The sequence below is a fragment of the Triturus cristatus genome, chromosome 4_2, assembly GCF_964204655.1.
Source record: "Triturus cristatus chromosome 4_2, aTriCri1.1, whole genome shotgun sequence".
Classification (NCBI taxonomy): Eukaryota; Metazoa; Chordata; class Amphibia; order Caudata; family Salamandridae; genus Triturus; species Triturus cristatus.
This window is the reverse complement of record NC_140586.1, coordinates 125,329,325-125,355,516: the sequence shown is the minus strand read 5'-3', so window position 1 is coordinate 125,355,516 and position 26,192 is coordinate 125,329,325. Positions and strand designations below refer to the sequence as shown.

The 26,192-nt window shown below is 45.2% G+C and overlaps 1 protein-coding gene across 2 annotated transcripts in view; it reads left to right on the top strand.

Moving 5' to 3' along the window:
- The window catches only part of PPAN (peter pan homolog), a 52,900-nt gene extending 27,155 nt beyond the window's left edge, over positions 1-25,745 (top strand). For both annotated transcript variants that reach the window (XM_085600767.1, XM_085600768.1), the window contains 5 exons: positions 2,044-2,167; positions 4,542-4,620; positions 5,459-5,588; positions 6,142-6,305; positions 23,130-25,745. In XM_085600767.1, the coding sequence (XP_085456893.1) occupies positions 2,044-2,167; positions 4,542-4,620; positions 5,459-5,588; positions 6,142-6,305; positions 23,130-23,794 (1,162 nt within the window). In that variant the 3' untranslated portion in view covers positions 23,795-25,745. The remainder of the gene's footprint in view (positions 1-2,043; positions 2,168-4,541; positions 4,621-5,458; positions 5,589-6,141; positions 6,306-23,129) is intronic.
- The last annotated feature ends 447 nt before the right edge of the window (positions 25,746-26,192 follow it).

Genomic DNA, 26,192 nt, shown 5'->3' with positions numbered 1-26,192 from the left:
TTAATCTGCTATATATGGCTTCTGTTTTGCACAGGCCATTAATGTAAGGCAAAAAATATGTTTTTGTTTCAGTGGGAGGACTCTACTCTGAATTCATATCACTGAACTGAAGGCTTGTCCTTTAAACAAAGACCACTAATAAGAACATTTGAAACATGGCATGCTGTAAGAATCCGGCTTTAAATGCACTAATTCTTCTGTTTGTGGCTCCGTGCACGCAGCATTCACATGAAAGGCTTGGTGTAGTTGCATCAGAAACTAATTCGAAGATACAGCAGGCCTCATGATGTGTGAAACAAACGTGTGGCCCTGTATGTAGTTGGGCATTTCCTCCAGATGTTTGAATGACGCGAGTCCTTTAAGTGAGGTTTGCAAACGTTCGTTACAGAATGTAGCACATTCATTCTCTTATAAAATGATCTCTGCCGTCTGATGGAAGATGGCCCATCTAATAACTGACATCCTGGTAAATTCAGAACTGCTTTCCATGCCTTCTCTTCATTTCACACCACTGAGCGCTAAAAATGTGAGTGGTGCTTTTATTAGCCCTTGGACATGGAGAGTAAATCTCCCAAGCCCAAAAGTGCTGCATCTGCGCACTCTCCTTGAAGCTGAAACAGATGTTGCTTCCTACATTGAGACAGAAAGGCTCTCCATCCTCTTAGCAAACCATCTTGCATCTTAATTTGGGTAAAAACGTACTAGCCTTCACCATACACCAAACGGGCCTCTATGCATGCATCCCTTGTGCTGGTGCTTTTGGGAGTAAAGGGACATAACAGAAATCTGCAACTCTATCCAAGGCAGATTTTCTCAAGATCCTTAGGTTCTTTCTTTGGACTCTTGAGTTCTCATAATGCCTTTAAAGATGGCGGTCTGAAAGAAGATCTGAGCGTTCCAATCCATAGGGTCCACACTGTAACTGAATGGCTTCAGGAAGCTGACTTCTTGGCTCCGTGACTTGAGCACTTTCTGCTTGCACCCATTGTGATTTGATATCATTAATTTGAATCTGTGGTCCGTTGGCCTGGCCTTCCATACTTCTGAGGGAAGTGAATGGATTGGCTTTAAATTAGCTAATATTAACACCTGTTTTTTTAAAAACATTTAGAAATGACCAAACTGTTACATTAAGTACCATATAAAAGCAAGGTAATGCCTACAGTTGTAAGTGACAATACAGGCTCTTCACTCTACATGCTACAAATGCCTGACACCGTAAGTGTGGTGGATATACCCCTCCATGTAAATCCATTTGGCAAAAGTTGTTTGTTCCTGTCCCCAAAGTTGTTCACTCTGTCCATTTGCCAGCATCACTGCGGATTCTGGCCTATGGCCCAAACTCCTCCAGCTGCCACTGTGCTCCATACTCCTCGCACTCTGCCCCTGTCGCTCTTAAGCGCCTAACACTTGGTATTTCAAGCTCCTCACACGTTGTGTGATGCAAGCTCCTCACACAGTCTAGCTGTGTCTCAAGCTCCTCATGTGTCTGTGTCCCATACATCTCATGCTGCTCTTCTGTGTCCCACACTCTTAACAACTCAATTTGCAACATATTCTTTACGTTCTGTCCATGTTCCCCATGATCAGTCCATGTGCCTCTAGATCTCATAGGTCCACATGCCCCAGATTGTTCTCTGTCCATCCATGCACTTCTAACGTCTTACACTGTCCGTCCAGGTCTTCTCTCTTTTTGCATCATCCATGTGCCTCAAACTCTTCACTCTCTGTATCCCAAGCTTCTCACAATAGCCAATTGTCCTACACCTGCTTGTATTTAAAAAGGCTGTGCTATTCCCTGGCCATGATAGAGAAGCCAGGTGCATTTTGGTCTACTCAAGTGAGTGAATAGTGGGAACCTTTTCTGTCCCCTGCTATCAGAGCTGCATTAAGTTTGCTCTCTGGGCAAAGTCTACTGTGTACCCCATTGTTAGTTTTTGGGACTCTGGAAGCTCTGGATATTAGTTTTTTTGGCGAGTAATGGCTAAGTGTTTGGATGTATTTTAATTTTTACACTTTTTTATTTTCATCTTTTCTCTTAAGAGGTGCCAACTTGTCTGAGAGTGAAGCTGAACAGGATGGGGAACACAACATAACCGAGCTTCCCCAGGTGTACGCTGGCCGAGGCAACATGAAAGCCCAGCAGAGCGCAGTGAGACTCACTGAGGTTGGTGTGATGTAAAACCACCCATTCCACTACACGCCATGCTTTGGCAGCCTGCAATGTTCTCTTTGCTGTTCTTCGTTGTCACACAGCAATCAAACTCTTACTGCTTGGTAGAAGGTAGTAAGTGCCAGAGCCCAAAAAACGTTCAAAACAATCTAGCAAAAGTATGAAAAACGTAATGCAAGTGATGGCAAAGTAATAGTGAAAATGCTGAAGTGCATTTGTTTACCGGCAAGAAAAAGATCTTGTGCTTTTGTTTTCGTGCTGATGAAAAAGGGGTCCTCCTGCATTAGAGACCAATTTTCAAAATCTATTGCGCAAGTGATAAAAGCTGGGTGTGAATTTCCTGACTACTAACTGCCGGCGAGCTGCTCTCTTTGCCTAACTTGATGTCTCTGCATTTGTTTTTTTTGGGTAGCCCTACAAAGACAGAAGAGTAATAGTCTTGGTAAGATGGCTGCTCGGATTATAGTCCTTTAGCAGTCTTTAGGCATAAGTGGAAGGACTTTCTACAGACCCTAAGCAAGAACATACAGTAGAAAACTTACTCCGAAATATACTTCAGGAAAGATAAGCTTTTCTTGAAAATGATTCAAAGTTGACTTTCAGTTGAGGAAGAAGGTAGTGGTGGAGGGGGCCCGAGGGACATTGTTCACCAATCCGCATCCTAGACAGGTTCATGTCCCCCACCCCACCCCACCCCAAAACCTTCCGTTTTGGATAAGCTTATGTTAGGAGAATTTTTTTGCATCCATTTAGTAATTCCTGACACAATTTCTAAAACCGTCTTTGAGGGGTGAGATGTCGCCTTGTAGCTTGATGATAAGCTGTGTAGTTAAAGTATGCGAATCTGGAAGGCCAGGTAATGGCAGCAAGTAGTGCCACATAAAGATGAAAAAGGGTGGGGCTTGATATAGAGCGTTAAGCAACTCCACAGGGAAGATTATTGAAATCTGAGTTGAAATTGGGGTAGGGAGAGTTAGTGCCTGAAAACTGCAGGGTAGGAAGGATGGATACCAATTAAGAGCACAGCCTCCCAAACCGACATTATGCATCCTTTGCATGAGAATGTGGTGGGATACTGTGTCAAAGTCAGCAGACATATCTGGCAGGATCAACTAGTTGAGTTTTTCTGTCCAGGCAAAATTTGATCTAGTTGAGGTCTGTAATTAGTATAGATTCAGTACTAAAACCACGTTTAAAGCGTGATTGACGGGTGTCAGACTTTAGGTGACTCTAGTCTAGATAGCACACCAGCATTAACTTAACATGGGCTTCAAGATTTTTCGTGGGCTCCTAAGAAGGGAGATCGAGCTCTAAAGTTAGACGGCCCCTTAGAATCCACATCGGCCTTTAATATTTTTGAGTAAGGGTAGGACACCTGTATTTCCATGCTTCACGAATATTCCCCAAACTGAGAGACTGGATAGTCGTTACTCTTAAGTACTGTGACTGGGGATAAACTTTTCAGGAGCTTTACCTGACACGGGGCCAGAGGTGACAGTTTTATAGGTCAGAGTTTTATCCCTCACAAAGTTTAATTCAGCAAGAGGGGATTTAGGAAACCTTTAAGTTAATAAAGTGCTACGTGTGGATAAAGGTAGTGCAGCATCTAAATTCATTTTAAAACCTTGTGTCAAGTTTTGAATTTTATTGGCAAAGTAGTTGGCTCATCGCAGAGTGCTTAAGGCAAGGAAACGTGCATCTTTACAGCAATTAGGATTTCTCAAATTTTTAAAGATATTAATGGAGTGTTTGCAGTTTGTGATATTTTATTTCACGTACCAGCACATGCCGAAACCAAAACATATTATATACGGCAAACTTGGTCAAGCTGGCTGGATTCTGAGTTTGGTATTTTCTTAGGTTTCATATTAATCTTGCATACACCCCATGAGTTGTCCATTAAATGGCTTTAGCTAGGGTTCAGGGGCTTGTAGGATACAATATCATGAACTCTTTTGTGGGCACGATTAGTTTTCAGTTCTTTAGAGCACCACAACGTTTGTGGATTAGTTGCAAGTGGAGGGTTGTAAGACCTGGGCCCCACTGTGATGCACTGTTCAGGGACAGCCCAGAGTGTACTTGCCTCCCATATGGGTTTGTCCAGTGTGTCACAGGATATCTCCTCTCTCTCTCATCTCCCCTACAAGAGCACAAAGCAAAAAACCTTCCCATTCCTAGACGCTCCATGATCTCGAACTCTGCCTGGGACGTATGTTTCCCTACAGATGTATTTTATGTATAGTATCGACGTAGTTGAAATAAGTTGCATTGTGCTCATTTCAATTTATTTTTCTTTTGTACTTTCTGCACCTGTGTAAATGCTACGTACCATTGATAAAATAGGCTGTTATTTTATTTAATATCTCAGATCGGGCCAAGGATGACTCTCCAACTCGTGAAGATTGAAGAAGGCTTGAATAATGGAAATGTGCTTTATCACAGTTTCAGTAAGTGCCAATTAATATTACTGACACTCAAACAAAAGGGTGACATCTGTTTTATAGCCAGCATCCTTCTGCTTCTCTTCTGACCTTTTACTGGTTAAAGTTTTGTTTTAAAAATGCTGATCTTATTCAGGTAACATTTTTTATATTCATTGCTAGAGAAAAACACAATTTTCCACCTGTTTATGGTAGTTTTGTGAAAACTTGGTACTTTGGTGTTCTTTGGAAATATGAAAATAAATACCCACAAGCCTAATTGACTGCTTTTGTTAAATTATACAATCGGTTGCAGAAAATGGTGCAAAATAATCTGCCTTTAGGATTCTGCTGCTCTGTGTCAAAATATACTATTATATCTGTATTTTTGCAGAGCTGAAGTCCTCAACACCTTTTTCATGTATGCATTGCATATGTTGTGGTCTTGTGCCCCGCCTAGATTAACTTCAGTGGCTTTAATAGGTCTAATCCTAGAAAATGGCCAACACTGACCTAGCATGCTGGCCGTTCCATTTCCTACATGCAGACCCACATGTTGCCCTTTGTGCTACTCTATTGGGAAATGACCAATTAAAATTGCGTAGGTTGCTCTGGTTGTGACCTGCATTGGCCAACTGGTAATCAGATACACGTTGTATAAATATGAGAGGGGACTCAGCTTGTTTGGGAAGGTACCTCGGCTTAGTCTCCATTAGCCAAACTAACAGTGTCCCAGTGCAAGTTTTGTCACAAGCCTGTACAGGGTATTTTCGTTGTGGGGCCCATATGCTGCCATTTTTCATATACGTGAATTTGCTCCTCTCTTGCAGCAGTGTTTCATGCTTAGTATGATTTGTTTCACCAGTTCAGAAGACCGAAGAGGAAATCAAGGTAACCCTAGAGAGGAAAGAAAAGAAACTGAAGCTGAAAGCACAAAGACGCCAAAAGCAAGAGCAAGATATCCAGCAGAAAAATGAGCAGCGTGAAACGCACAAGTAAGCTTGACCCGAAATTCAAGAAGCAAGAAGGTGCGCGAAGGGGCTTGGGAGTGAGATGAGGCAATGAGGAAGGAGCCGTGCGACGGGGGATACATGATAGGAGGCTGAGAGAAATCAAAGAGCAGTGAGAAAAGGGAGGGAGAAGGAAAGGAAAGGGAGACACGAGAATCCAGGGACCAGTGAAACAAGTAGGGTGATTTGTGAAGAATGCTGAGGCAAAGGTGAAATGCAAGGAAAAGTGATGAAGGGTATTGAGAATGCAAGGACCATTGTGGGGGATGGGGAGAATGTAAAACAGTGACACTTGTGGGACGGAAGAAGCAGTGAAAACCGGAGTAGGAACCATACAAAAGGTGAGATGAGGGAGGAGCAGAGTAAAGAGATCAGCTGAGATCAATGATCACTGCAGACCCTCTGTGTGACACTGCTCTGGAAGAGTTGTACACCTCACATACTTGAGATAGCTGCACATTTTCAGCCTTTGAGAGTAGGGCAGCGGCCTGTTCTTTTCTCTGAATGGCTACTAAAACATTAGTATTTTTATTGCCAGACAGAAAAGCTTAGAAGGGATAAAACGCAAAAAGCTGCAGTCTGCCAGTGATGAAGATAGTGAAGTGGAAGACCCCGGCATGGCAGACGATGAGAAGCCAGCTGAGGACGATGACGATGATGTTGAATATTACAGACAAGAAGTGGGACAGGAGCCTGATGAAGGTAATATACATACGTTTTTTCCTACTGTGCTAAAACACTTGGGTATCCAAACTATATTAAAAAAAACTGTTAATCGTATGTTAACGGATGGTACCCATTTTATCATTGTCAGGAGAATGGAAACCTGTGTCTGGTCTAGGATGATTTGAAGAGGTGGCTTTTAGGTTTCATCATTTTCTGCATTGCACACATTGGTCCTCTGAAACATAGTTCACTTTTTAATGTGTTTTGATTATAAAAGTGAATGTGATGCCTCAGAGTCCAGCGTAGCAAGTTCAGAGTACTAATTACCCTAAATAACAAGTATTGGCAAAGCCATTGGGTCTCACCTTAAAACCCTGCATTTAAAAAAAAAAAAACGTTTTTGTCCTAAAAAAGGCGAATTAGTGTGTTCAAAGAATGGAGAACGCCCCAATGCAAATCCTGGGCAGATTGATAAAAATGTAAATACTTTGTTTTCGATGGGTCACTCTCCAGTACATAAAATGTTAGTTCTTTGGATGGTCAATGATGGTTCTTGGTATCTGGCTCTCCCCTTTTATTCAATGCTTTGAGTACAATTTTGTGGCTGAGAAAGTCTGAGGAAGGCCCGGTTGTTGTAGCCTCATGAGCTGACAGCTGTATTTTCACTTCATCCCCTTTCCCACCAGAGCTCTCCACTCCGAAGGCCACCCACCACCACCTACATCCCTGTCGTTCTCCATGAAAAAGGCCGTTGGGCAGTTCTCTGGATAACAAATAATCTGTGTGTTGTCCAAAGGCACTTGTTGAAGTCTCAACAGTCTGCCCTTCTACTAGGCCTCAGCTCCACTCCACCCAAAAGTGCTCCTTTTAATTTTGTGCCAGAGAAAGAAAGATCCTTACTGACTTCTCTTCATTCAAATTCTTAAAAGCTGACCGCACTGAGAGCTGGCAGTCTGACTGTGACCCTCCACAGACCTCTTTGCTTGAAGAGCAGTATCATAAAAACAGATATAATAATTTCCCAAAAAAGGTAGTAGTGGTTCCCAAACGGGAATTTCACAGCACATCAAACAATGTCCCAAGTATTTTTAGACAGTACTGTGTGAGAATATCTTGAGTAGGACGAGGTGCTATATAGGTTCAGCCAACCTACTACCTGAAGGTGCAAATTAGAAAACTAATGTGCTATAGACATATTCAAACCTTTTGTTTGCAGCACTCTCAAGTTGATGTTCTCTCTTCTCATGACAGAAATAATTCTTTAGATTCCAAAATGTTCATTGTTTCCATTATGGATTTATTATTTGTATAATCCAGCAAACATCAGCCAACACGTGTTTCTTGATCACAGGACTTTTTCAAGGCAGTTCGCCAATATCCTGTCCAGGCGTCCCTGGCCTTTAATTACAGCTATCCCGACATGTCAACCCCGCATCAATTTGAATAAAAAAAAAAAAGGTCCGGGTCATATTCCTTCGTAGAATGTAGATATGACAATACGCCCTTTAGAAAGCAGCGTCTAATCCATACACCCACGTAAAGTAGCTCCCAGTAGAAACACGTCGTGGAGTCCTTGAAAAGCCTCCTCACAAAACCAGAGTTTGATCAATCGTGACACAACGTGATTCTGTGTTGTTGGCACTGTGTTTATACGGGAGCCCCTTTACGTGGGTGTATGGATTAGACACTACTTTCTAAAGGATGTATGGTCATATACATTCTACGAAGGAATATGGCTGACCTCTTTTTTTAATTCAAATTGTTGCAGAATTGACATGTCAGGATAGCTGTGTTTAAAGGCCAGGGACGCCTGGACAGAATATTGTCGAACTGCCTTGAAAAAGTCTTCTCATCAAGACGAAACACGTGTCGGCTGATGTTTGCTGGATTATACCAATAATAAATGATTAATGAAAACGATGAACATTTTGGAAAAGGAATTATTTCTGTCATGAGAAGAGAGAACATCAACTTGGGATCTTTATTCTGAATTGGATACATTGTGGACAACTATATTCACATTGTTATTATACTTAGGATTTAATGGTCCTTTGTTTTACCTCAAAGAGAGTGCTGCAAAAAAAAGGTTCAAATATGTCTATAAAAACAGATCTGTTCATGGTCCTCTTGATGCTTGTTTGCTCTCTGTGGTTACCCCCTACAGCTCCTTCACATTTCACATAGTGGCTACAGAAGAGATTAGTTACTGATTAAGCAGGATTTGATCAGCTCTCTGACCATGAGTCAAAGCATATAGACCCACATTATCGCTGGTCATATGAGGCAGAGAATTTTGCATTCCATGTGAGAAGTTGCTTACTGCTACCTAATCTGCCTCTCCTGTGAGGTGCACACCAGTTCTGATTGCATCGTTCACAAGATCCTTAAGGTAAGTAACAAGATGATTGTATTTATACTTTTTTACATTCTTACAAAGTACCAGTCCTGGTGACTGACTCAAGGGGGTATTCAGTGTAGGAAACAGAAAACGAATCACACTATCGTGGGTAGTATAAATAGACATATTGGTTTGTTCCTTGCCTTAATTTTCCAGTTCTTTTGACCGATATACATAAGTTGCACTAATAATGCCATGTGGGTCATTTAGCCTCATTTCCCATGTTATTGTTGCTGTATTGTTTATCTAGCGCTCACTGTCTCTAGGGACTTCTAAGTCTGCTACTTCTGCTTATGCTCATATGATCATTGCTTCCTATGCCTTCCGAACCCCCTGTATTGCCAACTCTTCTCTCGTCTGTCTCCCTTGTGCCCTCCTCCCTCTCTATCTACTATACCACCCACCGCTGCCCTTGCATTTCTGAGATGTTTTCACTTGTTACCATTTTCCTTGTGTGACATCATATGGATTCTAGATTTGGAATTTGTGTGTTCTGTGCTTGTGAGTTCCATGACTGTGTCTGAGTCTGTTTGCTGTAGCAGTGTAGATTCTCATTTTCTGGTTCCCTCTTTTCTTGCTGTTCTTTTTAAACTAATAAATGTTATTTATCTTTGAGTCTTCTGATCTGACTGTCTGCATCCCTTTTATGGTCCACTTTGTTGGGAAAATTCTTCGATTTTTAAAGTACTGTTCAGAGTAGTAATGTTGTGACAACATACTTGGTACAGAACAAAACCAGATGAAACTGTGGTGTTTTTGCCTGTGTTTAATGAAGTAGCCCCTTGATGAAGCATGCCACGCTATGTGGGCAATAGCTTCATCCAAGGACATTTGAAGGCCTGGATAGAAGTACGACATCACATGATTAGGGGTAAGAAGGGCAAGATATTTAGGCAGTGTGAGAAAGTGGGTTTCTGTTGCAGTACCCCAAGCTTTTGCCTGGCTTTTGATGCAACTTTGTCTGAAGTATACTGGGACCCTGCTGTCCAGGTTCCCAGTATCAGTGGTGTTTACCACAATTGGCAACTCGGTCATTAGTAAATGGTACCCCTGGTACCTAGGGCATTGGGACTGAAGACAACCTCCTAGGGACCCCTCTCCAGGGCCATGCTGCCACTGCAGCCTGCATGCAGTGGTACAGACAAAAATGACAGTTGACCTTGCACACTGCCTGTGTGCCATGCAGCACAGCCGAAGGTATAGGTATGTCACCCCTCTAGCAGTCCTTACAAAGCCCTAAAGCAGGGTGCACTATATCTCAGTTTGGGAACATCTGCATGAGCAGATATGCCCCAAGAATATTAAAGTCTATTCTTAATATTGTAAGTGCCAGGGAAGCCATAAAGACTACATGGGCTGGAAACTCAACAACTAGAGTTCGCCAGCACCGTGATGGCTTCAGTGAACCCAGAAGTGTTTGGTACCAAACAACTCCTCTTAATAAACCCCCACTGATACCAGTGTTGGATTTATTACAACACATACTCCGAGGGCACCTCAGAGGTGCCCCCTGAAAACCTATCCGCTCTTATGTTGTCTCTGGCTGCCTGCCACCACCAGACATGTTTCTGGACCCCTGGGTCGAGATTCCCTGCTCTCTGTGGCCACAAACAAAGCCCATCCTGGACGAGGGTGTCACACCTTCTCCCCTAGAATGAGCACAGTACTTGAAGGAAGCTTCAAAGGCTTTGCTGCCTTTGTAATGCGACCCCAGCCTCTGCTGCTAGCAGCAGATGGTAACTCCGGGTTCAAACCCCCACTTTTGGCGGGAGAACTAGCATTAAAACCTAGTGAGAATAGGTGGTGTGCCCCCCTTCAACAACATCCCTTGTGCTGGAGACGAAGTGCACCCCATTTTTCAGTGCCCACCATCTTGATGATGGTGGGACTTATCTAATCAGGGCTAGGGCTATGTCCCCCTCCCACAGGAGGGTGCCATAATAGTGGGTGTAGACACCCCAGGTAAGAGACCCAGTGGTCCCTACCGATCACTCCCCTGTAACACTCCTTAATCTAGTATTTAGGTGGCACTCCCAGACCCTGGAATCAGATTACTGATGACCTAAGAAGAGGCTCACACTACAGAATTGCACCAGCAAAGATGACTGCAGACACCAACTGACTTAGCCCCAGCCCTACCTGTCTGCAGCCCTCGATGAACCTGTGCCAAAAGACGACGTGTCTTGCAGCCCAGCGACCTCCAAAGCCTTGGGAGGACTGCCTGCCTTTGACAAAGATCAAGAACACCTGTGAATAGCGGTGCTGTCCAAAAGAAACAAACGTTATAGAATAAAGAACTCTGCCCTGAGGTACCGCGAAAGTACCGCCGGACCCCCCTCTGAACCCAATGCCCACGGCCCGAGTGCAGGTGGACCACCGGTCCTGTGACGGCTCCCTAGCGCTTCTAAGTAAGAGTCCACCGTGTGCTGACCCCTGCAGCCTCAACTCGAAGACTCCTCCCCGTCATATCTCCCCTAGCCCCTTTTTAGGTCGAGGACTACCGGTCTGCCGAAGGCAGAACCGGAAGTCGGAAGATTTAATGTTTTCTAGAGTGGCTATTTAGCCCGCCTCTCTTTTTGCTTCTCCTCCATTGGCTGGCTTCCTAAACGGAGGCCAGCCATTGGAGGAGAGAGCCGTCCCTCCAAATAGGCTCCGTCTTTTTCAGATTCGGGGGCGTGTTTCTTGCTGTTCTTTCCACTTTTTAGCCACGCCCTTTTAGAACAGCAGGAACACGCCCCCGAATCCGAAAAAGTTTCGGAGCTTCCATCCGCCATTTTTTCCCTATCGTCTGGCCGTGAGGATCCATCCGTCCGGCGCCGTGTTCATGCCCCATGCAAGCAAGTGTGGGATGATGCTCACTGCCGGGAGATGGCGAAGGCTGCTTCTGTGCAAGTCCCAGGATCTAGTGCCCGGGGCCGTTGTTTTTTTTTACTTCCAGCAGCGATTGGAAACGGAGATCTATCTGAAACAAGATTCAGAAAGCAAAACTTCCGGTGTTAGAAATTTGAGTGCCAGTGCTACGAAGTTCCGCCCAGCAGCTACACTCCGCCCTTGCCTCGCTGCGCGTCACTTCTTCGCGGGGCTGCGACCCTCCCACACTCCCTCAGCTTCTTCAAACAACAACCATGCAGATTTTGAGGAAAAGCGGAACGTCGCGATTTTCTTACTCTAGCAGTCTTTAAGGGAAACGGTTATTTGGATTAAGAAACGTGATACCACTTTTTTTGATACGTATCTTTCAGTAGAGGGGAGAACCTCGACATGCAGCTACACGCTGGGCTTCTCCTGCTATTTACGTCCACCCCGAGCATCATCTTCGTCTGAGTCCTGCCTCCATTGATGAAGAAATTCCCAGGCACCGACCGGGTCGGGCTTCAGACTGGTGGGAAAAAGCCCTTTGGGCAAAAAGGGATTCAGATCCCCCCCCCCACCCCGTCGTGTAACCAAGGCTCGCCTGCTGCATCTACCGGTTCTCGTTTTTGCTTCAGTATTCTCTGTGAATTCTGGGCACGTCACGTAATTTCTCCGTACTGGAAAAATGAATGCGATCTTGTGTAATGTATGTGGTGGCCATGTAACTCACCGCTGTACACACTGCGGTAGATGTTGCATTATTTAATGTTATGGAAGGTCAATTGGTTAATGAGTTAATTGCAGATGTCATTGTCTCTGTGTATCCAGAGAGAAAACTGAATTCTGGTTACTGAGCTGGACATGTTTAATGTTCGAGGCATGTGGGCTGCTGAATTCATATCTGTGCATAGATCGCCGCCTAGTGTTGGGTCCGGATGTTTGCACGTTGTTGTCCTGGAAGAGTCTTCGAAGTATCCTTGGATAGGTGACTCCTCCCCTGGACTACAGTGCGCATGGGCATCCTCTCCATCCTCAGATTGTTTTTTTCCGCCATTGGGTTCGGATGTGCTATCTTAGCTCAAGTTAGGAAAAAATTTTGTCGAGGCCACAAGGCCTTTAGTTCGCGTCGGTACTGTTTATCGATCGGTTTTCGATACTCTCTGTTAGTTTACTAACTTTCAGCACCGACTTTGTTCGCATTTACCTGGCCATCAACTACTTCGACGATGGAATCGAGGACGCCATTCAAAAGGTGTCCGGTATGTAATGCGAAGTACCCACACATCGACGTCCATCCGGTGTGCAACAAATGCCTTTCGCCGGACCACGACGAGTCGACATGTATGGCCTGTGCCCGGTTCCGTTCAAAGAAGACTCTGCGGAATCGTCGAGCGGCGAGGCTCGAAGCGCAGCACGCGGCACCGGCCCCAGCTGACATCTTCGACGACGCGGACGACGTCGAAGAAGTAGAAGTCTTACCCTCCAGTCCCGTTTCCGACCAAGAACCCGGATCGGACGAGGCCGACGAGTCACTCTTCCACAGAGGTGAAGACGACACCGAGGTAGGAGACGTCGAGGAGGCCTTAGGGGCCGAAGAGAGTAGCTCCGATGATGAACAAGGCCTACCTGTTCAAACCGAGAATTCACCAGTGCCACAGACTATGGCTCCGGTCGAGGGATCGCCTTCGGGCCTTACCCGAGACCTATCACGCAGTCCTTCGGCCCCGCCCTCGGGCCCGGCCTCGGACGTTCAGCGGCAGCCATTACCGCTTAAGCCAGCTGGTTTCCCTTCCACGAAACCGAAACCGAAAGCTGCTCAGGTTCCTACGAAACCGAAACTGAAAGTGGCGCTAGTCGGATCGAGGCCTTCAACACCTTCGACGCCGGCGCACCGTGTCGGCACCGACCGCACCAAGGGGGACTTCGGTGCCGAACTCGAGACGGGCGACATGGGAGTCGACAAACGGAAGAAGGCCATCGGCGCCGAAAAACCTGCTCGGTTACCGGCGTCGACGCCACCGACACCGAGGGCCGTCCCGCCTGCTACGCCTCGCGGCACTCCCTCGACGACACCGAAACCTCACGTGTCGAAGACGTCGACGGTGATCTCCGCACCTCGGCTCGATGCACCACGGGCGCAGAAGATATCTGCAGCCGCCTCGACGACCCTGGCGGGGGCCACGACCTCTAAGGCGCCCCGAGTACGGCCTGGCGCAATGCCAGGCTGCAAAACCAAGGCTGCCCTCCAGGACCAGTCGGGTTCGATCGATCCAGCGGTTTCGTCGGTGCCGACCAGCATTACCTTCGGCTTGCCTCCATCCACAATCCCGAAGGCGTTTCAACTCAGGACACAGGCCACCAAAACTGCGGTTACGCCTGTCGAGCCGTCTCCGTCACGCGTCATCGACGCCGACACTGGCAGGATGATTCTCCACGACCGAAGGATAACTTCGGAACCGCCATTGGAACCTTTCAGGATCCCGCTAAAGAGGAAGCTGCCTGTGGACACAGAACCTCTCCTGTATGAACCCTTTCATTCACCCTACCAGGATCCACACCGGGCCTCCCCCACACGCTCCGACACGGATGCATTGGAGGACTACATGGGTGAACAAGTCCCCTACCATGTGGACACGGACCCTGATGACCAGCAGGACCCTGACCAAACTTGGGGCGACCCTGCAGACCCCAGTGCACCTCTTGATGCACAGGACCCACAACTATATGGGGCAAAAACGTCACCCACAGAGGATACTGCGGCGTTCAACGCTCTGATTGAACGGGCGGCGAACAACCATGATGTACAGCTTCACTCTGATATCATCGAAGATGACTTTCTAATGGACACCTTTGCATCCTCAGAAAGACATGTAAAGACTCTGCCAATGTTGAAGGGGGTCCTTAAGCCAGCCACTGACATTTTCAGGGAACCCACCAGGGCACGAGTGATAAACCCCAGGATCGATAAGAAATACAGATCAGCACCTGGGGATCCTACTTACATCAGAGGACAATTACCACTCGACTCCATCGTTGTGGCGAATGCCCGCAAGAGGGCACACTCGCAGACAACGGGTGACGCTCCTCCCCCGGACAAGGAGTCCAAGGTGCTGGAGACCTCCGGCAAGCGAGTTGCCGCACAAGCTGCAAGCATATGGCGCATAGCTAACACTCAAGCGCTCCTCGCTCGCTACGATAGGGCGCACTATGACACAATGGAGCAACTCCTTCAACACCTCCCTGACCCCTACAAAGAAGGTGCAGAAATCCTTATCAGAGAGGGACAGCTACTCACAAATGCTGCCATCAAATGTGCACTAGACGCTGCTGACACGGCTGCCAGGGCCATCAACACTAGCGTCATCCTACGACGTCACGCCTGGCTACGTATCTCAGGATTCAAGCCTGAGGTACAAAACAATATCCTTAATCAGCCCGTCAACCCCGACTTTTTGTTCGGGCCTGAGGTTGACGCCACCCTCGAGAAGATAAAAAAGGACACGGACACTGCAAAGTCCATGGGCGCCCTACAAACTCAGTCCTTTCGGAGCGGCTCCTTTCGTCGCCCCGGAAACAAGGGAGCAGGCAGAGGACAGGGGTCACAACAAACATATAACAAGGGTAATACGCAGACCACCTACGATAAGAACACCCGAGGTGGCTATCGTACCAAGGGCAGAGGACGTGGCTACGGCAACACCAGGTCCTCCCCCAAGAACAAGCAGTGACGCCCTCTCCCTTCCTCCCGACCACATAACACCTGTCGGGGGAAGGCTACAACGGTTCCTGTCCACGTGGAACTCCATCACCACGGACAGGTGGGTCAAAGATATTATAAAATACGGTTACTGTCTGGAGTTAACTTCCACTCCACCCACAATACCACCAAGAAACCGTCCTATGTCCTCAGAGCACTTGACGCTCTTACAGCAAGAGGTAGAAAGTATGCTTCTAAAAGGCGCTATCGAGGTCGTACCCGTCCACGAGCGGGGCACGGGGGTTTACTCCCTCTACTTCTTAATTCCAAAAAAGGACGGGTCGCTCAGGCCTATATTAGACCTGAGACCCCTGAACCAGTACATTCTTTCGGAGCACTTTCACATGCTCACTCTACAGCAAGTCCTTCCGCTTCTCCAGCAGGGAGACTTCCTAGCATCACTGGACCTCAAGGATGCGTATTTTCACATACCCATCCACCCCTCACACAAAAAATACCTCAGGTTCACTGTTCAGGGGCAGCACTATCAGTTCAAAGTCCTTCCCTTCGGCGTGACAACAGCGCCCAGGGTTTTCACAAAGTGCCTAGCTACGGTGGCGGCACATTTACGGAGACAGCACATACACGTCTACCCCTACCTAGACGACTGGCTCGTTCAAGCGAGATCAGCCCAGCAATGTGCAAGCCACGTGTCCCGTACCATTCACCTTCTTCACAGTCTGGGATTCTCACTAAATTACCCAAAGTCTCATCTCCAGCCCGCACACGTACAACAGTACCTAGGTGCGACTATAGACACTCTGGCGGCCACAGCTCAGCCAAATTTAGTGAGGATCAACGGCATACAAGCGCTGATCTCCAAGTTCAGACCCAACCACTCGCTTCCAGCGCGAGTGTTTATGCAGTTGATAGGCATGATGGCCTCCTGCATCTTCATAGTCCCGCACGCAAGATTACATATGCGCCCACTTCAGGAGTGCCTAGCACGTCAGTGGAATCAGGCTCAAGGACAGTTGAAAGACCTAGTGTTGGTGAGCGGTCGGGCATACAACTCTCTGCATTGGTGGAATCCACAAAACCTTTGCAAGGGCCGACCGTTCCAAGAGCCTGTTCCACAAATAGTACTGACAGCGGACGCGTCTCTCCAGGGATGGGGAGCTCATGTACTCCACTACACAGTGCAGGGACTATGGACGACACAACAGAAGAAGATGCACATCAACCTTCTGGAACTGATGGCAATCTTCCTGGCCATGAAGGCTTTCAAAGTACATCTGTGCAACAAGGTCGTGTTGATCCGGACGGACAACATGACCGCAATGTACTACATACAGAAGCAGGGAGGGACACACTCTCCACAGTTGTCTCATCTGGCTCAGAGCATGTGGAAGTGGGCCATTCAGAGGAACATGTTCCTCATGGCGGAACACCTCCCCGGCAAGGACAACCAGATGGCGGATCTGCTCAGCAGACACAGCCACCAGATGCACGAGTGGGAGTTACACCCATCGGTACTCCAACCGTACTTCCAGCAGTGGGGTCACCCAGAAATAGACCTATTCGCGACAAGCGAAAACGCAAAATGCCAAAGCTTCGCCGCCAGATTCCCACACCCGCAGTCGCAGGGCAATGCGATATGGATGAACTGGTCCGGCAAATTTGCGTACGCTTTTCCCCCAGCACCGTTGATACCGCTGGTGGCTCGCAAACTCCGACAACACTCCCTGACACTCGTCCTAGTTGCTCCCACGTGGGCACGCCAGCCGTGGTACACCACCTTCCTCGAACTTTCCGTGGTACCGCATCAAAGGCTGCGGATCAAACCCGCGCATTTGACGCAGAACCATGGAGAGGTTCAGCACCCAGATCCGCAACAGCTGAACCTGGCGATCTGGCTCCTGAAGTCCTAGAGTTTGGCTATCTCAATCTGCCACCTGACTGTATGGACATCATCAAGGAGGCCAGGAGACCCACTACAAGAGCTTGCTATGCAGCCAAATGGAAACGGTTCGTCATTTATTGCGGTAATAATGACATTAACCCGCTGGACGCATCCATCCACAACATCATATGTTACCTCTTACACCTATACCGATGCAATCTGGCGTACACCTCTATACGTGTCCATTTGACCGCAATATCAGCCTATCTGCAAACCAGGCAGCACCTCTCTCTCTTCAGAGTGCCTGCCATCAAAGCATTCTTGGAAGGACTCAAACGAGTCATTCCACCTAGTCACCCACCGGCTCCAATGTGGAACCTCAACTTGGTCCTCACACGCCTGATGGGTCCACCCTTTGAACCTCTACACTCATGCGAGATTCAATTCCTTACCTGGAAAGTAGCCTTCCTGGTAGCGATCACTTCCCTAAGAAGAGTTAGTGAACTCCAGGCACTAACCGTTCAAGAGCCATTTATTCAGGTTCACGCCAACAGGGTCGTACTACGTACCAACCCCAAATTCATGCCCAAGGTAATATCGCAGTTCCACATGAACCAGACTATTGAACTGCCCGTTTTCTTCCAAAACCCACAAACTGTTGCAGAGAGGGCATTACATACACTAGATGTACGGAGGGCCCTCATGTACTACATCGACAGGACTAAACCCTTCAGGAAGACAAAACAACTGTTCGTTGCCTTTGCCCCACACCACAAAGGTAACGCCATCTCCAAAGCAGGGATAGCCAGATGGATAGTTAAGTGTATTCAAATCTGTTATCAAAAGGCAAAACGCACATTAACTATTCCACCACGAGCCCACTCAACACGCAAGTTGGGGGCTTCCATGGCCTTCCTAGGAAATATTCCCCTGCATGATATATGCAGAGCAGCCACATGGTCCACTACACACACATTTACAAAACACTATTGCGTAGATGTGCAGTCAAAACAGCAGGCAGCTGTAGGACAGGCTGTTCTCAAAACACTTTTTCAGACCGCTGCAGCTGGCACGGGTAGCCGCCGCCAATAGAGGGCACTGCTATGTATTCTATGCACAGATATGAATTCAGCAGCCCACATGCCTCGAACTGAATATGCTACTTACCAGTATGCATCTGTTCTTGGCATGTAGGGCTGCTGACATTCATATCGCCCTCCCTCCTCCCCGGCGCCTGTCGCAGCTGCAGCTCTCAGAATTATTGCAAGCATGGTCATCACTTTCTGTATCTACTCCATCACTGCCACAATGGCGAAAAACAATCTGAGGATGGAGAGGATGCCCATGCGCACTGTAGTCCAGGGGAGGAGTCACCTATCCAAGGATACTTCGAAGACTCTTCCAGGACAACAACGTGCAAACATCCGGACCCAACACTAGGCGGCGATCTATGCACAGATATGAATGTCAGCAGCCCTACATGCCAAGAACAGATGCATACTGGTAAGTAGCATATTCATTATAGCGCGACGAGGTCCCAGGCTGCAACTGAAAGCCCTGCGAATATGCAAGTCATTTTAATTTGTTTTATTGCACACGTTATAAGATAGGCTGCTGCAAAATGTACAAAGAGATTCAGATCCCCCCCACCCCGTCGTGTAACCAAGGCTCTCCTGCTGCATCTACCGGTTCTCGTTTTTGCTTCAGTATTCTCTGTGAATTCTGGGCACGTCACGTAATTTCTCCGTACTGGAAAAATGAATGCGATCTTGTGTAATGTATGTGGTGGCCATGTAACTCACCGCTGTACACACTGCGGTAGATGTTGCATTATTTAATGTTATGGAAGGTCAGTTGGTTAATGAGTTAATTGCGGATGTCATTGTCTCTGTGTATCCAGAGAGAAAACTGAATTCTGGTTACTGAGCTGGACATGTTTAATTTATAGCGCGACGAGGTCCCAGGCTGCAACTGAAAGCCCTGCGAATATGCAAGTCATTTTAATTTGTTTTATTGCACACGTTATAAGATAGGCTGCTGCAAAATGTACTAAGAGATTAAAAATGAACATTCACTAAAATGTGAGGTAACACAACACCGAAGCCAAAGTTTATATGCTGCATCAAAGGGAGAGTGAAAATAGTGGCATTTCTATTAAGATATGGTGCTGTTTTTATTTCCCCCAGCACTGGCACTCTTTAGGCTACTAGGCGCTAATGCACAACCCCTTGCACCATAGTGCAAAAGTGGCAGCGTTCTCTCATGCATAGGCTTTGTACTGGAAGGATATCCTTCCAGTATAAAAACTATGCTTTAATTGAGGGGTCTCTGACAAGAGCCATTTCTGACTGCTGAAAATAGCCCAAGTCACAAATGACTCTGACAGTTGTTGCAGTAGCGACCACTTTAGAGACAATCACAATAGTGACCACCCCTTCTAAGTTTCCTTTGAGATATATAAACAGTGACCATCCAGCTGTATGTCACTATATTGAGTGATGCCAAAAGACCACATCCAGAATATTGACGAATACAATAACATGAAGGTTCATACATATAGGTAAGTATAGATTTGCAATTCTAAACTCCACATCTGCACTCCTTGAAGCTGTATACATCTTCAAGATAAATAGATGTGGAGTTAAGAATGTAACTAACATTATACTTATTTATACTTACTTTCATGAAATTGCGGTAGTCTACAGTCTGGAACAATATTTTGACTGGGCGATATTTAAAATTCTATTTTGTAGTAGAACACCTCCCACCCAAGTGCCTAAGACCGAGTTATTAACAGCAATTTCAAGGAAAGCTTTTTCCTAATCAAATGCCTTCTCATGATTAATGAAATAACCACTGCAGTGCCCATTAGCACAGAGGAAGAAACTAAAAGCTATACATTTCTACAATTCGGTATTATCATTCAAAGACCAGCTTAAATATATTTTAGATTTTCATTATTTTGTTTTTAAATACCAGCATATCTCAAAATGTGAGATATTGGTTTTCTATCAAATACACACTTTAAAAAAACTTTTGCGTAGAAAATCAGATTTCATGCATGATCATTAAAAGTCAACTTGTCATTTCCCTAGTACAAATGCATCACACAGACAGATTACGTCTCACCTGTCCAGAGTTTACCATCACTCACCTGGGATGCCTTCCATAGTGCCGAAGATGGCTACATCATATCAAGTATGCACTCCATTATGTCAGGACTACAGTTGTGCCACTGCCGCTTACCATAATTCTAACAAACCCCACATGTCAGCATTGGACATTTTTCCAACAATAGCCACAATTTTTGATAGATTGCAACCATTGGGCCAAGCATACCCAAGATATGGCAAGGATAGTTACCATGATTAGTCCAAGAATGCCTGGCATGTGTCAAGATTTACTATTATTATGCCAGTGTCAACATTATGTCAATAATAGGCAACCTTTTGCAAGACATTAAAGCCCTTATATTTGGGGCACATGATACATTTGGTGTTCCCTGACAACACGACCATCTTCCAGGAAGAGGAAATGCCTTTCACGAAGGGTCACAACACCAGACAGATATACAACCTATATATAAAACATATATGTGCATGCACACACACCCTGAAACATTTAAACAAATACGCTTACATACTTGCACCACTCGCATTACCTAAAACAAACAGTGCCGTTACTTGACTCCACTATCACTCCAGCCATAGCTCTACCTGGCTACAGGATGGCTAACATATGGTTCTCACACATTTCCATTCTGTCTCAGGTAGTCCCGCACACGTTAGCGACTCCAGTTTGGCTATTGCACTTTTTTTCTGGTCCGATTTTCACACACATTGTATGACTGATAGAGTGGGGCTTTTAAAGTGACCATTTTGTATGTGACTGATTGAGAGTGAAGACAGGTAGCCATGTTGCAGGTACTGTCACAGTGTGTGTTTGTAAGCATGTAGCACTGCCATTGGTTTGACTACAGATCACACCAAGGATACAGAGTTGTGTAGCGTTGCCTTCTTTAATAGGGTTAGATCTTCTAAGTTATGTACTATGCTGCGCTGTACTTTAGGGAGCTACTTCCAGGGTACTGGTGAGCTACTGGTAGCTCTCGAGCTATCCGTTGGAGACCCCTGCTTTAATACTTTTCCCACTATGAATGTGTGCTGTACAGTGCAACACACATGTAAAGATTGAAAAGTTAAGGCAAAGAGGTATGCCATCCAGCGATAATAATATCACCTAATGCCATAAAAGGCATTTGATTCCCTTGAATGGCCTTTTTTCGGGATGATATTACAACAGATGGGCTACACCCCTGAATTTATGTCCGTACACAACCAATGGCAGTTAGAGTAAACTGTTGCCAGTGCTGTCCCTAGATGTGATTTTTAGGGGCACACACTGGGCCATAGATAACAAGCATTTACAATGCAACGGTCTCGGCATTGTTAAAGTTAGAGCTATTGGCAGTGCTCATGACAATGCCGTTTCTTTAAATGTTTTAAAAACAAAAACATAAACAAAAATAAGGTCATGAGCAATGCCAATAGCTCTAACTTTACCAATGCCGAGACCATTGCATTGTAAATGCTTGTTACTTATTTCTTGGTCTTAAAATAAATCTTGAGAGAAGCTTATTTTTTATAAAATTGGAGTGAGTTTCCTTTTTGAGTCTTGTGTTTATTAATCCTTGTGTGCATAACAAATGTCTTGCACTCCTCTGTGTTGGGCCTATGGCTGCTCGCCCACACTACCACAAATAGAGCACTTTGGGTTTACATTGAACCCTGTCCACTTCTTGGGGAATCTCTGGACACTGTGCATGATATTACCACTTAGTGGTATACCGTATACAGAGCCAGCTTCCTACAGGCAGGCTATTGTATATTGATAAACGAAGGAGGCATTGTCCTGGGAGGGCATGTAGGTGCTTGGGTAACACCATCTCAGTGCCCCTTTTTGTGTAGATTAGACATGGACTATTTGTGATTGAGAGACTTCTATACCAACACACTTATGTATAAGTTGCAACATGTTGCCTCATATAGTCAAGTAAAATGTTCCTGTAGAAGTCCAGTGTTCAGTTTATTTGTTTGTTCGGCCTTTATGAGCAACACAAATGCTGCTGTTCAATGTAAGGAGTTCATGGTGTATATAGTAAATGCAAAACCAAAGGAAATGATGGACGGAGTGTTGAACATTGCAAGCACTCACCCCCAGTCAACTGATCTGGGTTTAATCCATCACCGTTCTTTAGCCCACTCTGCCACCCCAGTTCAGACATGGCCATATGCAAATCAGTCTGACCCTGTGCCTCATGGGAACAGTCCAACCCGAACTGCGAAGCCATGTCTTCCCTGGACCGGAAACCAGCTTCGAACAAAGCTTGTTTCCGGTCCAGGGAAGACATGGCTTGGCAGTTTGGGCTGGACTGTTCCCATGAGGCACAGGGTCAGACTGATTTGCATATGGCCATGTCTGAACTGGGGTGGGAGAGTGGGCTAAAGAACGGTGATGGATTAAACCCAGATCAGTTGACTGGGAGTGAGTGCTTGCAATGTTCAACACTCCGTCCATCATTTCCTTTGGTTTTTGCTGTATATAGTAAATGCTCCGCTTTGAAGAGTGTTTGTTGCTATCGACACAAAGTATATTTGTACGCCCACCTCTCTCCTATTTCCATTCATTGAAATTTTATGGTAAAGCCTTTATCTGCTTTACAAAGCAGCACATTGTGTGCTGCCCTCAAAGATGTGTTAGGTATATTGTTTGCTGGTCTTCGTGCAATTGCAGAATAAAAGGAGGTGTGTGTATTATACGTGTAACAATTAACTTATTATATATTTCTCAATCATGAAAGTTAAAGCTGTCTAATACATATTGAGGCACTGTGGCCCATCACCCAATTACATACACCTTGCAAGATTCAGTAGCATCTGTATGTTTTCGGTAATGCAAGTTCTCCCATATAGGCATTTAATTTTTCTTTTTTTTTTTTTCCTTTTCTAGATCTCCAGCTAAAAGGAGGTAAACGAAAAAGAGGCCCTGGCTTACCACCGCATCCTAGTAAGAAGTTTAAGAAGAGCAAGAATTTGAGTGATGAAAGCAGCGTTAATCGTAAAGGTGGACCTCAACAGCAAGCCAGAGGCAAAACTGTCGGTCAACAGGCGAGATCACCTGGTGGGAAATTTAATGATAAGAAGGCATCATGGGGGAAGTTTAAAAAGCAGCAAACCACTACAGGAAAAAAAAATAAGGAACAGAAAGAAGCTGTGTTTCATAAACAGCAGAGATCTCCCGGTGGGAAATTTGCTGAAAGGACAAGATCTCCAGGGGGAAAGTTTAATCGGCAGCAAAGATCTCCCAAAGGGAAATATGGGGACCAGCAAAGTTCTCCGGGTGGGAAATTCCAAGGACAGCGGCAAGGTCCAGGATGGAAAAAGCACATGTCTCCTGCATCCCCAAAGTTTAAAAACAAAGAGCTGCAAAGGTCGCCAGGTGGCAAATTTAGGGCGCAACAAAGACCACCGGGTGGTAAAAGAGATCCTAAGTTCAACAAGCCCAGGATGGAGAGATCAAAGCTTATTGGACAAGGACAAAAAACAAAACCTTGGTTGGGGAGAAAGCAAGGAAACCAAGGAGGCAGCAAACAGAAAAGAAACCAGAAATTTTAAAATATTTTGAAATTTTCAAGACCACTGAGAATGGAAGAATAAGTATATCCTATGAACATGTGTCTTTTGAACTTTATTTCTGACAGGATCACTGGGAATGCACAGAGCAAATGTGCAGTTATGTGACCGTAGTCAAGAAATGGCATACAAAATAATGTATATCAACACCGTGTCTGCCCTCTTAGAACTATATTGGGTGGACAAATTAAGGGATACATTTGTCAAACTGTCAGATTATGCACCTTCTTACTTACCTCTTTTCCCTTCTGTCTGATTATTTTTTTTCCCCTCCCAAAATCCGAATATAGAGCCATGCTTCTAGGCTTGGGGGTTGTGTGCCTTTTTTGTCCAATTTACCCACTAAGAAGCATGCAAGCAGTGAAGTAAGACGTGGTCCCACTAGTTACTTGGGTGGCCTGTCTGCACTTACTTTTGAGAGGGTAATGCTGAAATCCTTACAGGCCTGTAGGCGTCTCACCATTTGCACAGTATGTAGCATTTCAGAGTGGTTTATGGATGCCGTGTAGAATAATTCATCAGTTGAGAAAGTGCTTTTCTGAACTGAGGGTGTAGCTGTGTGACCTTAATATTGCTCTATTTGTTGTGTTTATAAAAAAAATATTGATTTCCTTGTAGTTCACAAGTTTTCCTAATCCATCTAATATGTATCTTACTCAAATGGTGAGCTTCAGGAATTTCAGATGTAAAAAAGGGCCTATCTCATGCATGAAGAGAAGCTAGTGGGGAAATGCCCTTCATTGAAAAAAATTACATTTCCCTTGTAACCCATAGTCGTATATTCAAATCCTCTTCCAGAAATTCATGGTATTGTTTGCCTCTTGCCGCAGTTATATTTATCAGCTGAAAGCAACTGTATTCAGTTTTGTGGTGTTTGATTACACTTTGGTAACACTGTGCCTGCCAGTTGGCTATGCTTTTGAAGGAATGTACTACACCTGATTACATTTGAATAAGAAATATACTCTGCATAATCCATAAAACCGTAGGGTACATTAGTTGCACATGCTACTTTGTGTGGTCATGTTTGTTAATCTGTAACAGATTGTGCCGGACTGTAAATTAACTAAGTTTAAAATTTTTTGTATTCCTTGTTTTTCTTATCCCATATACCTCTTTCTACCAATTTACTTGTGGCCAGTGTATTAAAGATGTCCTATAATCGAAGATTCAAGGCCGTCCTAGACAACGGACCTATATTTGAATCATTACAAGTTCTAGAACATACTTCAACAAGAAGCATGAAATGTGGAATCTGTGATCTAATTCACTTTGGCCAGTGTAGTAAGGTTTCATCTGTAAAAGTGAGGGAGCTGGATGTACAGTGCCCTGTAACTCAGTTGTGCCATATGTGAATTGTCCAAACAGTGTTTAATACCAGTGTTCATTCTCTCGCTAGGTTTCTAGACCATTATGGGATATAGAGGGTTGAAATTAGAAAACGATCCTCCATGTTTCCGAATGATATATAGGTTCACTGGTTGTCCTAGTTTTTTCAAGGTTGGTTGCAGAGTGGGCCAGCAAGAGGATAGTCAAACATGTTGCTAATGCAGCTCACTTCCAACTCTCAGCCTTGATCAGTTCTGGCATAATTTGTCCTTGAACGGTACAAATGTGTCCAAAATGATGGCATGAATGTTTAAAAAATGTATGCAATATTTATTGGTCACTCTACACAAACCAATAATTCAAAGGATGACTAAATTAATTTTGTGTAATTGGCCACATAGTGTCTGAAATGATGATTGATTTGGGCCTGAAAATGACTAAGGTAAATTTACACCCAAATTAAGAGAGGTTATGTTCACATTCATGTTCGAACTGTGTGGAAAAGAAAGGTACATTTGTGACCAAATAAATGGCTAGATTCTTTGTAGAAAGGCGTAACTCTTTCTACCAATGAGATTGGTCTAAAATAAATGATATGAGTACACGTGGATGGTGTTTTTGTTCCATGAAACATTGACATTTAATGCAGCAATCGATTTGGGGCCAAAATAATGGTAGGACCGTGCACAAAATAATGCTACCAAAATATAGGTCAGGAAGTTCATTATTAGATGTAAAAGATTAGCTATGTTGTGTCTTAAAACTATGATCTATTTTGTACCCAAATTAATAGTTCTACTATTATCAAAAATTGATAATTTAGGCCCACAGAATTGGTTTGCTAGAGCCTCAAGTAAACAGGGTTGATCTTGTGGATTACCATCAGGGCGAAGGTGATGTGGTCCGATTTCGTCAGGCCTTTAATAAGGCATGCTGCAGCGTTTAGGGTGAATGTTGAGAGGAGGAGGCAGGCATAGATTCTGGGAGGTCGGTAGAGCAGTGCATTACTACCATTCAAATGCAAGAGTACTAGGGCTTGAATGCCAATTCC